We start from the raw sequence: 12,605 nt of genomic DNA, 5'->3' as shown, positions 1-12,605 counted from the left end.
TGGCATGTAAACTACACAGTACAATGTGATGAATGTCATGGAGAAAAGTGCAAAGTGCAGTGGGACAAGGAAAAGGAGAGGGCCTAGATCTGCCTACATAGGTCAGGGAAGGCTTCACAAAGGAGGTAGCACTGAGGTCTGAAGGGTGAATAAACTTTTGCCACGTTGAGGAAAGGCATGAGATGGCTATTTAACAATCAAAGATTTGAGGCTGGGTGCAGGGGCTCATGCCTGTAATCCCAGCACTTTGGGAGGCCAAGGTGGGCAGATCACAAGATCAGGAGGTCAAGAACATCCTCGCTAACAATGATGAAACCCCGTCTCTACTAAAAATACAAAAATTAGCCGGGTGTGGTGGCAGACACCTGTGGTCCCAGCTACTCGAGATGCTGAGGCAGGAGAATGGCGTGAACCTGGGAGGCAGAGCTTGCAGTGAGCTGAGATCACGCCACTGCACTCCAGCCTGGGCAACAGAGTGATACTCTGTCTCTAAAAAAAAAAAAAAAAAAAAAAAAAAAAAGGATATTTAGCCAGGCATGGTGGCTCACGCCTGTAATCCCAACACTTTGGGAGGCCAATGCAGGCAGATCACCTGAGGTCAGGAGTTTGAGACCAGCTTGGTCAACATGATGAAACCCCATCTCTACTAAAAATACAAAAATTAGCCAGGTGTGGTGGTACACACCTGTGGTCTCAGCTCTCAGGAGGCTGAGGCAGGAGAATCACTTGAACCCAGGAGGCAGAGGTTGCAGTGAGCTGAGATTGTGCCACTGCACTCCAGCCTAGGCAACAAAAGCGAAACTCCATCTCAAAAAAAAAAAAAAAAATTAAAGATTTGTGCTGTCCTTGCAGAGTATTATGTTTTTATGAGAAATGGCCCAAACAACTTCCAATTCCCTGTACATCTCTGTGGGGGCAGGTGACCAGTTCTTATTAGTGGAACATGAGCAGAGGTGATGTGGGTCATTGCTGGGACAGATGAAGACGTGGGTTTGCCTTTGCTTCCTTCTCCTTCCTGGCTACCAGCTCTGGAAGCAAAGGCCTCTGAAGCTGAGAGGCTGGCAGAGCTTCAAAACAGAAGGACCTTGGGTGGAAGACTTTATGGAGCTGCTACATGGATAAGAAATAACCTATGTTGTGTTAATCTACTGACATTTCATAGCTTGCTTATTACAGCAGCAAGCTCTACCCTAATTAACCCAAGGCATACCAGGCAAAGCAAACAGTATGTGCAAAGGTTTATAAATGTGTCTAACATACAGTACATGCTCAATAAATATTTAATATTGCAGTCAGGGTATTATGAGAAAGTACAAGTAGTTCAATATTGCCAGAAAATAAAATATGTGATTGGTAGGGTTGAGAGGAGAGTGGCTGTATAGAGAGGCTTGGGCCAATCAAGAGAATTTTGGCTTACCCTCATGAGAAAAGGGAAGCCAATGAAGAATATGAAGAGGAGACAGGCATGATCACTGGAGTAGCAGTGTATTAGTCCGTTTTCATGCTGCCAAGAAAGACACACTAGAGACTGGGAAGAAAAAGAAGTTTAATTGGACTTCCAGTTCCACATGGCTGAGGAGGCCTCAGAATCATGGTGGAAAGTGAAAGGCACTTCTTACATGGTGGCAGCAAGAGAAAAATGAGGAAGAAGCAAAAGCAGAAACCCCTGATAAACCTATCAGATCTCGTGAGACTTATTCACTGTCACAAGAATAGTATGGGAAAGACCGGCCCCTATGATTCAATTACCTCCCTCTGGGTCCCTTCCACAACACGTGGGAATTCTGGGAGATACAATTCAAGTTGAGATTTGGTGGGGACACAGCCAAACCATATTAAGCAGGGTCTCTGCAAAACGCAGCAGCCAAGAATTTCCCTTAATTGTCTTCAAATGTAAAATGCTAATCCAAAGAGGAGAGAGAAAGGATGTTAGAATGAGAAGATATCACAGTCTGGTCAAACTTTGTTCTACAAATGAGGAGAGTGAGGCCCAGAGAAGTTAAGTACCTTTGCCAAGATAACCCAGCTAGAACTTGGCAGGGCTGGGGACTAGAAACCTCATCCCTGGTGCCAGTCCTCTGCCTTGCTCTTTCCACTGTGCCACGGTGCTTCAAAGCAGCTGAGACCAGCTGGTGTGGCTGTGTTTTCAGTTCCCTAATGAAGACATTGGGGATTCAGAGGCAGGGTATTTTCCATGGGGGACTGTCCTTTCTGTAATTCCTCATCTGGTTTGAGCCTATTTTGGAAAAGGTCCATTTTTTAGCATCAGATTTCCCTGGAGGACCACTGGGAATGTGGTTAGTGGCCTGTGGGGTGCCCTTGCACTTTCTGAGTTTTTGTGGACAAGATGAGAAGAAAGCAGTGGTTTGAGCTCCTGGAAACCCTGCCAGGTCCCTTGGCATTTGAGGAGTTTGTTGGCTCACAAAGAGGGACTGTGGTTCAGCCGGCCAGCTGACTGTCCTTCAGGGTCAGATCAAAGCTTTGTCTGTCTAAAGGATCAGATACCTGTGGCTGACTTTTTTTTTTTTTTTTTTTTTTTTTTTGCCACAGAGTCTCGCTCTGTCACCCAGGCTGGAGTGCAGTGGCACAATCAGAGCTCATTGCAGCCTTGACTTCCTAGGCTCAAGTGATTCCCACCACCTCAGGTCCCAAGTAGCTGGAGCTACAGATGTGTACCACCATGGCTGGCTAATTTTTTATGGGCAACGTAGTGAGATCCCATCTCTTAAAAAACCCCTGGCTTCAAGCGATCCTGCCTTGGCCTCTCAAAGTGCTAGGATTATAGGTGTGAGCCACCGTGCCCAGCCTGACATTTTAATATCACTTTCTGTTCATCAATTCACTACTTCTGGTTTTCATATATTGTTAAGTTCATTCAGTATTCATTATAATTGTTTTCACTCTATGTGCCACCCGAGGCAATAGATCATACATTTGTTTTTCAATAGCAAGTAGGAGTATAGGGACAACTGTGCTGGGGTCAGGCTCAGAGAAACATGACATGTTCTCTGACTTAAGTAGGAATGGGTATTATTAAGTTATTTTACAAGTAGGGGTGCCAAAACATAAGTTGGGGACAGGGGAGGTCATTTGTTCAAAGTCTTCAAGAAAACTGGCAAAAATAGATTCCTTGATGTTTTTCGGCCAAGAATTTTATAATCATCTTACTTCTTGTCCTTTGACTGTATCATCTTTGCCTTCCCTGCGTGTTGCCCAACTGCCAGCTCAGTTGGTTATGATAAGGTATTCACGTAAGATTGCTGCCGGGTGTGGTGGCTCACACCTGTAACCCCAGCAGTTTGGGAGGGTGAGGTGGGCAGATGATCTGAGCCCAGGAGTTTGAGACCAGCTTGGGCAACATGGTGAAACCCCAACTCTACAAAAAATGCAAAAATAAACAGTGTGGTGGCACATAACTGAGGTCCCAGCTACTGGGGAGCCTGAGGTGGGAGGATCAGCTGAGCCCAGGAAAGTCAAGGCTGTAGTGAACTGTGATTGCATCACTGCACTCCAGCCTGGGCAACAGAGCAAGACCCTGTCTCAAAAAAAAAAAAAAAAGATGAGAGATGAGATTGCTGCCTCAGTCCCTGAGGAGTGTCTTGGTGTCACTCAAAGACAAGCTTGTAAGCAGTGCTTGGGCTTTGAAATTAGAGAGACATCTGCCACTCACTATGAGAACTTGGGCAAGTTTCTTAACTTCTTTGAGCCTCAGTTTCCTTCTATGTGATATGGGACAATAAGGAACACTATTCGGGGGTGGTTGTAGGGATTAAATAAACTAATATTTGTAAAGCTCCTTTTTTAGTACTGAGACACACAGTTGTCTTTTAAATTATTTCCCTTCTTGGCTTCTGAGAAGATCCCATTAGTAACATTTTGTTACCCACTTTCCATCTCTGGTCAAGATGAGAAGTTAGACCAAAGAGTGAGCAGATGGAGACCAAAATATCACCTTTGTCTTAGTCAGTTCAGACTGCTATAATAAAGTACCATTGGCTGGTTGGCTTACAAACAACAGAAATTTATTTCTCACAGTTCTGGAGACTGGAAATCCAAGATCAGGGTGCCAGCATGGTCAAGTTCTGGTAAGGGCATCTTCCAGGTTGCAGACAGTCAACTTCTTGCTATATCCTTGCATTGCAGAAAGACAGCAAGAGAGCTCTCTGAAGTCACTAGTCCCATTCATGAGGACTCCACCCTCATGACCTGGTGACCTCCCAAAGGCCCCACCTCCTAATACCATCACCTAGTTTTTTTGTTTTGTTTTGTTTTGAGACGGAGTCTTACTCTGTCTCCCAGGCTGGAGTGCAGTGCAACCTCCACCTTCTAGGTTCAGGTGATTCTCCTGCCTTAGCCTCCCGAATAGCTGGGACTACAGGCATGCACCACGACACCCAGCTAGTAGATATATTTTTTTTGGCGGCGGGGGGGGGGGTGGTTTTTGTATTTTTAGTAGAGACGGCTTTCACCATATTGGCCAGGCTGATCTCAAACTCCTGGTCTCAAGTGATCCACCTGCCTTGGTCTCTCAAAGTGCTGGGATTATAGGCATGAGCCACTGTGCCTGGCCCATCACCTTGTATTGGTTAGGATATCAACATATAAATTTGAGAGGTTGTTATTCAGTCCATAACCACCTTGATTACTGATAAAGGCTGTTTATTGTGAAAGCTAAAGGTACAGCTAAAGGTAGACATACTTATGTAGACTTATTCACCCTGTCACAAGCAACAACGTTTGACCAGGACAGGCCTTCCCATGCTGGGATAGCGGGGTTGGGTCAGAAAGAAGACCTGGCCCCACCAGAGAAGCAGGGCACAATGATATCCTCATTCTGGGCAGGCAGATACATAAGAGGAAGAAGGGAGGTGCTAGACTGTGTCATCTTCACCCATTCATCAATTGGATTAAGTCACTCTTCTAAGGAGGAAGAACAAGATAGGCAGGACAGGGAGCTAGGAGTGTCAAACTCCATAGGGAAGGAAACCGCAGAAGCATTTCCTCCAGTGTCCCCCTCTCCTTTATTCTGGGTCTATTGCTTGGGAAGATTCAGGCGCTGGTGGGGAGGTAAGGGCAGCTTCTGAGCACAAAAAGTTGGGAGAAAAATGCTGGGGAGAGAGGGAGAGCTAGGGTTGAGTCATCCGTAGAGGAAGAGCGATGTGCACTTGAATCCGGAAAGGAAAGTCAAGCTCAGAGTCAGGGGTTAGAGGTCTGAAGGGAGGTCAAAGTTCAGAGATCTGTTCTAGATGGGAAAGCGCAGCAAGTGCATAATCAGAATTTCCAGGCATGGGAGAACATCTTAGGGCCAAATCCCAAGAAGATGGGGGGCAGCAATGTGCCAACGGCACATGAAAGGTGGGTGAAAGGGATGTGTGTGTTGATTTAGGGCAGAGTGTGGTTCACCATTTTTCTTTTCCCTCTTCATGACAACCAGTGATGTTTCAGATAATAGTGGCTGCTTCACTCAGTCTGGGTCTCTGAGTGAAGATAAACTGGAGCAGAGTCACAGCTGACTTAACGTGGACAAGCAGCATGAATGGGAACAAAACTGTTCTTGTTGTAAGCCACTGAGGTTTGGGGGTCATTTGTTCTGGTAGCATAATCATAACTTTCCTGATGGATATGCCACTATAACATATCATTTCCTTCACAAAAGACAGTGAAGGAGAACTTTCAGTGACTCTGTCTGATGTTTGGGGAGGAGTATTACAAATGTGACAAGCCTCGATGTGGATGCTGCTCAGTAGTGTCAGTCCCTGGCTGCATGACCTGCTTCCACGCAGCAGCCTCACTCTCCACGTGGTTCAGATTTATGCTTTGATGACTTCATGACATGGATCTTTTAAGTCACCAAGGAAGAGCCAAATATATGGCTTGATATATTTGTACTCAATGAAAGCTCACTAAATTCTTGTACAAGTATTTGTACTCAATGAAAGCTCACTAAATTCTTGTGTAATATTTAATAAGTGGGTAAGAAATTAATGGAAAGGGAAGGGAAGGGTGAACAGAGGTTGATTAATGTACAAATATACAGTAAGAAGAAAGAAAACCTAGTGTTTGATAGATCAGGAGGGTGATCTATATTGTAAACTATAGTTTACAACAATCAATTGTGCTTTTTTTTTTTTTTTTAGCTGGAGTTTCACTCTTGTTGCCCAGGCTGGAGTGCAGTGGCACAATCTTGGCTCACTGCAACCTCTGCTTCCTGGGTTCAAGCGATTCTCCTGCCTCAGCCTCCCAAGTAGCTGGGATTACAGGCGCCCACCACCACACTCAGCTATTTTTTGTTTTGTTTTGTTTTGTTTTGTTTTTTGAGACAAAGTCTCATTCTGTTGCCCAGGCTGAAGTGCAATGGTGCAATCTCGGCTCACTGCAACCTCCACCTCCCAGGTTCAAGCGATTCTCGTGCCTAAGCCTCCTGAATAGCTGGGATTACCAGTGCCCACCACCACGCCCTGCTAAATTTTGTATTTTTAGTAGAGATGGGGTTTCACCATGTTGGCTAAGCTGGTCTCAAACTCCCGACCTCAGGTGATCCAACCGCCTCGGCCTCCCAAAGTACTGGGATTACAGGTGTGAGCCACCACGCCTGGCCTTTTTGTATTTTTAGTAGAGACACGTTTCACCATGTTGGCCAGACTGGTCTCGAACTCTTGACCTCAAGCAATCCACCTGCCTCAGCCTCCCAAAGTACTGGGACTACAGGCGTGAGCCACTGCACCTGGCCAATTGTGCATTTCAAAACAGCTAGAAGAGGGTAATTTAAATGTCTCTAGCATTTAAATATTTGTCATTTTTAAAAAAGGCAAATATTTAAGGTGATGGATATCCCAATTACACTGATTTGATCTTTACAAATTATATGAATGTATTATCACATGTACCCTCCAAATATGTATACCTTTTATATATCAACAAAAATAAAGGAAAAAAGTTAATGGATTATGATCAATAGATATAAGATCTGCCCATTCTCTCCTTTTCTCTTCTTGTTGGGGCAATTTTCTTTAGTCTTTCTCTCTTTTCCCCTCCTTTTCCTCCTTTATTTTATTTTATTTGTTTTATTTTTGAGACAAGGTCTGGCTTTATTATGTAAGCTGGAATACAGTGATGTGATCTCAGCTCACTGCAACCTCTGCCTCCTGGACTCAAGCCATTCTCCCACCTCTGCCCCCTGAGTAGCGGGGACTACAGGCACACCACGCCTGGCTAATTTTTGTATTTTTTGTAGAGACGGGGTTTTGCCATTTTGCCCAGGCTGGTCTGGAACTCATGAGCTCAAGTGATCCGCCTACCTCGGCCTTCCAAAATGCTGAGATTACAGGCATGAGCCACTGTGCCTGGCCACCTTCTTTATTTTTTATTGTTTTCTCTTCTTTATAATCCAGGTGATCCAATAATAACTATACTTATTATTATTTAGGTTAAGGAGGGGCCAAATTCTAAGGCCCTTGAATGCAAAGCTTGTCCAGCTTTGAAGATGGGACCCAGGCATTCTTTTTCCATTGATAATACTTAGTTTAGTTGTTCATTATCCTCATCTGGACCATTTTAACTAGAGAGTAGTAGTGGTGGTATTAATAGTAAAAATAATGATTATTAACATTTATTGAATGTCTACTATGAACTTTTTTTTTTTAAGAGACAGGTGTCATTCTGTTGAGATCATAACTCACTGCAGTCTCGAACTCCTGGCCTCAAGCGGTCCTCCCACCTCAGCCTCCCCAGTAGCTAGGACTACAGGCATGCACCAACCATGCCCAGCTAATTTTTAAAATTTTATTTTTTTGTAGAGACAGAGTCTCACTTATTACCCAGGCTGGTCTTGAACTCCTGGACTCAAGAGATCCTCCCACCTCAGCCTCCCAAAGTGCTGGATTACAGGCCTGAGCCATTGTGCCTGGCCTATGAGGTATGTTTTTGCATGCACTGTTATTCAATTCTTAATCCAATCCTATGGACTAAATGTAATTTTTATTATAATGCCACTTTGTAGCTAGGAAATGAAGATTGACAGAGATTAAGTGAAACTTGGAGGTTGGCCACCTTTCATTCATCCAACATCCAACATCTATTACTGAATGTTTACTGTGTGCCAGACACTGTTTCAGACATGCGGATAGAGCTGTGACTAAGACTATTCTCATGGAGCTTTTATTCTAGTGGGAGAGGCAGATAGGAAACTGGTAAATTAAGAAACAAGAGGATTTCAATAGTGATTAAAGCTATGAGAAAAGTAAAATAGGATAATTGACATGACTGACAGGAGTAGGGGGAAATTGTGCAACACTGGATAAGAAATTCAGAAGACCTAAATTATGTGAAGCCAGCAGTGCAACATTTTGGGGTAATGATCTCACGACATGGATCTTTGCAAATCCGAAGATCCTGAGGGAGAATGAGCTTGGTATGATCAGCAACAGTAATTGAACTAGAATTCAAAACTGGGTCATCTTTTTATTTCTTTTACAGCTTTATTGAGATATAGTTCACATACCATTAAAAAAAAATGCCCATTTAAAGTGTAAAGTTTGGTCCAGGTGTACACTGGTAATCTCAACACTTTGGGAGACTGAGTCAGGAGGATAACTTGAGGCCAGGACTTCAAGAGCAGCCTGGGCAACAAAGAGAAACCCAATCTTTACAAAAAATAAATAAGTTAGCTGTGTGGTGGTGCACACCTGTTGTCCCAGCTACTCAGGAGGTGGAGGTGGGAAGATCACCTGAGCCTGGGAAGGTGGAGACTGCAGTGAACCATGATTGCACCTCTGCACTCCAGCCTAGGTGACAGAGCAAGACCCTGTCTCAAAAATAATAATAATAAAAATAAAGTGTATAGTTCAATGGCTTTTTACTGTATTAATACCATTGTGCAACCATCACAATTATCTAATTTTACAGCGTTTTCAACATCCCCCAAAAAACCCCTGTACCCATCAGCAGCCGTTCCCTGTTCCCATTCCCCACCCTCAAGCCCACTCTAGCCCCAGGCAACCACTAATCTAGTCCCTGTCTCTATGGATTTGCCTATTCTGGACATTTGGTATAAATGGAGTCATATAATATATAGTCTTTTGAGACAGGGTTCCTTCACTTAACATATGTTTTCCGGGTTCATCCATGCTGTAGCATCTATCATCAGTAGTTATTACTTTTTTCTGGGGCTGAAAAGATTCCATTATATGGCTATACCACATTTTGTTTACCCATTCATCAGTTCATGGACGTGGATTGTTTTCACTTTAGGCCATTATAAATAATGCTGCCATGAACATTCATGTACAGGTTTCCTTGTGGACATACGTTTTCATTTCTCTTGGCATACGTATGGCTAGGAGTAGAATTCCTGAGTAATTTGGTAACTGTATGTTCAGCATTTTGAGGAACTGCCAAACTGTTTTCCAAAGTGGTGCCACCATTTCATGTGTTCATAAGCAATAGATGAGGGTTCAGTTTCTCCAGATCCTTACCAACACTTGTTCTTGTTATTATAGATATTCTTGTGGTGTGAAGAGATACCTCACTGTGGTTTTGACTTGCATTTCCTGAAAGACATATAATGTTAAGTATCTTCTCATGTGCATAATGGCCATTGGTATATATTCTGTGGCAGAATGTTTATTTAAATTATTCGTCCATGTTTTTTTTAATTATTTTTTTCTTTTTTGAGAAAAAGTCTCACCCTGTTACCCAGGCTGGAGTGCAGTGGCGCAATCTCTGCTCACTGCAACCTCCACCTCCCGGGTTCAAGCAATTATTGTGCTCCAGCCTCCAGGGTAGCTGGGATTATGGGCAAACACCACCACACCCAGCTAATTTTTTTTGTATTTTTAGTAGAGACAGGTTTTCACTATGTTGGCCAGGCTGTCTTTGTCCATGTTTTAATTGAGTTATTTGTCTTTTTATTCTTGAGTAGTAGTAGGGTTTTAAAAATATTCTGGATATGAGTCCCTTGTCAGATACACGATTTGCAAAGATTTTTCTCCTGTCTTGTGGGTTGTCTTTTCACTTTCTTGATGGTGTTACTTGAAGAACAAAAGTTTTTACTTTTGAAGTTCAATGTATCTATTTTTTTCTTTTGTTACTTCTGCTTTTGGTGACATATCTAAGAAACTATTGTCAAATCCAAGGTCATGAACATTTACTCTTGTTTTCTGCTAGGAGTTTTATAGTTTTAATTTATACATTTAGGACTATGATCCATTTTGAGTTAATCTTTTTTTTTTGTATAGTGTTGAGAGTCCAACTTCATTTTTTTTTACAGGTATCCAGTTGTCCCAGCAATATTTGTTGGAAAAAACAGTTCTTTCCCTATTGAGTTGTCTCGGCACTCTTCAGAAATTCAATTCAATACCAATGTGAGGGTTTATTTTTAGTCTCTCAAGTCTATTCCATTCATCTATATGTGTATCCTTATGCCTTATGTCGTGATTACTGTAGTTTTCTGGTAGGTTTTGAAATCAGGAACTATGCCTCTTCCACCTTTGTTCTTCCTCTTCAAGATTGTTCTGGCTATTTTGGGTTGTATTTCCATGTGAATAGTATGATCAGCTTATCAATTTCTGTAAAATACAAAAATGTTGGGATTTTGATAGAGATTGCATTGGATTTCATTTTTCAGGATTACTCATTGCTAGTGTATAGAAATACAATTGATTTTTGTTTATTTATCTTGTATCCTGCCATATTTCTTTTCTTTTCTTTTTTTGTTTTAGAGACAGTCTTGCTCTGTCACCCAGGTGGAGCGCAGTGGCATGATCATAGCTCACTGCAGCCTCCAACTCGTGAGCTCAGCAATCGTCCCATCTCAGTCTTGTGAGTAGCTAGGACTATACATGCACACTCAGCTAATTTCTAAATTTTTTGCAAAGATGGGGTCTCACTATGTTGCCCAGGCTGGCCTTGAACTCCTGGCCTCAAGCATCCTCCCACCTTAGCCTCCCAAAGTGCTGGGATTACAGCCACCATGCCCAGCCACTGCCACATTTCTGAACCTGTTTTATCTTATATTCTTATCATGGTGCTTTACTGCTTACTCTGTGGGAGGTATCTTGTTAGACACTAGAAATACAAAGATGGGCCAGGCACAGTGGCTCATGCCTGTAATCCCAGCACTTTGGGAGGCCAAGGCGGGTGAATCACCTGAGGTTGGGAGTTTGAGACCAGTCTGACCAACATGGAGAAACCTCATCTCTGCTAAAAATATACAATTAGCCGGGCATGGTGGCACATGCCTGTAATCCCAGCTACTTGGGAGGCTGAGGAAGAAGAATCGCTTGAACCGGGAGACTGAGGGTGTGATGAGCCGAGATAGTGCCACTGCACTCCAGCCTGGTCAACAAGAGTGAAATTCCATCTCAAAAAAAAAAAAAAAAAGAAATAGAAAGATGAAGAAAATATGGTCTTTGTCCTGAAGAAGCTTATAGCCTAATTCAAAAAATAAGACATAAACTTATTGATTAAACAGTAGCCCATGACAGCAACATACAGGGAAGTACATAATTCCCAAATGAATGTTACAGATGATTAGAGATCTAGCAAAGGTCAGGGGATTAGGAGGGACGTGGAGGCTATACAGGTCTAGGAGAAATAGAGGAGGAGAGATCTGAGCTGGGCTTGAAGGCTCAACCTGGCCCTCCTTCCCTTCCTTCTTTCTCCCCTTCCTTCTTTAATTTTTTTACTTCCTCTTCTCCCATTTCTCTTCCTACCCATCTTCTTTGAAAACATTGATAGAATATAACCATGGTTGGCTATCATTTCTCAAACCTGGTGGATCATCAGAATCTCTTGGCAAGCCTTTTAAATATACAGATTCCAGAGTCTCATGTCAGACCTATTGTATCATATTCTCAGAGGGTGGGGCATGGACAATTGCACTACAAGTTTTATCTGATTTTCAGCCACGTTTGGAAATCTCTGGGTATGACTATAGTCATGATTTCCACATGTGGACCAATCCCCATCTTCATTCCACTGCACCTCTGACTCTGTTTAGGATGCTCACAAGGCCAGCAGGTCACATAGGCACCTAGTGAGGGAGGGGGAGTGGGCCTGTGCAACAGCTCCTGCATTCGTGAACAGCGTGTCAATCTGCATACATTACTGAGAGGGCTCGTCAGTATCATTTATGTTTATGGGGATAGCTCATTATACAGATCAAACTTTTATTTTCTGTAACTGAGAATCTAAGAATCTCAAAAGATCCTCCCGCTATGGATGGCCATGACCCTCAGAGTTACCTGTGGGACATGGACTCACTATCCAGATTTAATAAATAATAACAGCTTGCCATGGTAAAACCTTCTAGTTACAAGAGAAGGCCCTTCCCACCCTTCTTTCCTTCCTTCTTTCCTTCCTTCCTTCCTTCCTTCCTTCCTTCCTTCCTTCCTTCTTTCCTTCCTTCCTTCCCTCCTTCCTTCCTTCCTTCCTTCCTTCCTTCCTTCCCTCCTTCCTTCCTTCCTTCCTCTCTCTTTCCTGCTTTCTTTCTTTTCTTTTTTTTTTTTTGAGACAGCATCTCACTCTGTTGCCCAGAACAGGCTATAGTACACTGGTGCACTCACAGCTCACTGCAGCCTTGACCTCCTGGGCTCAGGTGATCCTCC

General features: G+C 43.1%; 1 protein-coding gene across 2 annotated transcripts in view; it reads left to right on the top strand.

Moving 5' to 3' along the window:
• Positions 1 to 12,605, top strand: part of LOC105471375 (muskelin 1) — a 380,915-nt gene that overhangs the window by 162,203 nt on the left and 206,107 nt on the right. Inside the window, exon 2 of one of the 2 annotated variants that reach the window (XM_071093953.1) lies at positions 7,797 to 7,915. The exons of the other annotated variant lie outside the window; for it this stretch is intronic. Within the exon in view, the coding sequence (XP_070950054.1) occupies positions 7,911 to 7,915 (5 nt within the window). The 5' untranslated portion in view covers positions 7,797 to 7,910. The remainder of the gene's footprint in view (positions 1 to 7,796; positions 7,916 to 12,605) is intronic. 2 annotated transcript variants of the gene reach the window in all.

The sequence above is a fragment of the Macaca nemestrina genome, chromosome 4, assembly GCF_043159975.1.
Source record: "Macaca nemestrina isolate mMacNem1 chromosome 4, mMacNem.hap1, whole genome shotgun sequence".
NCBI lineage: Eukaryota > Metazoa > Chordata > Mammalia > Primates > Cercopithecidae > Macaca > Macaca nemestrina.
The sequence above is the reverse complement of the archived record's forward strand: the minus strand, read 5'-3'. Positions and strand labels throughout refer to the sequence as shown.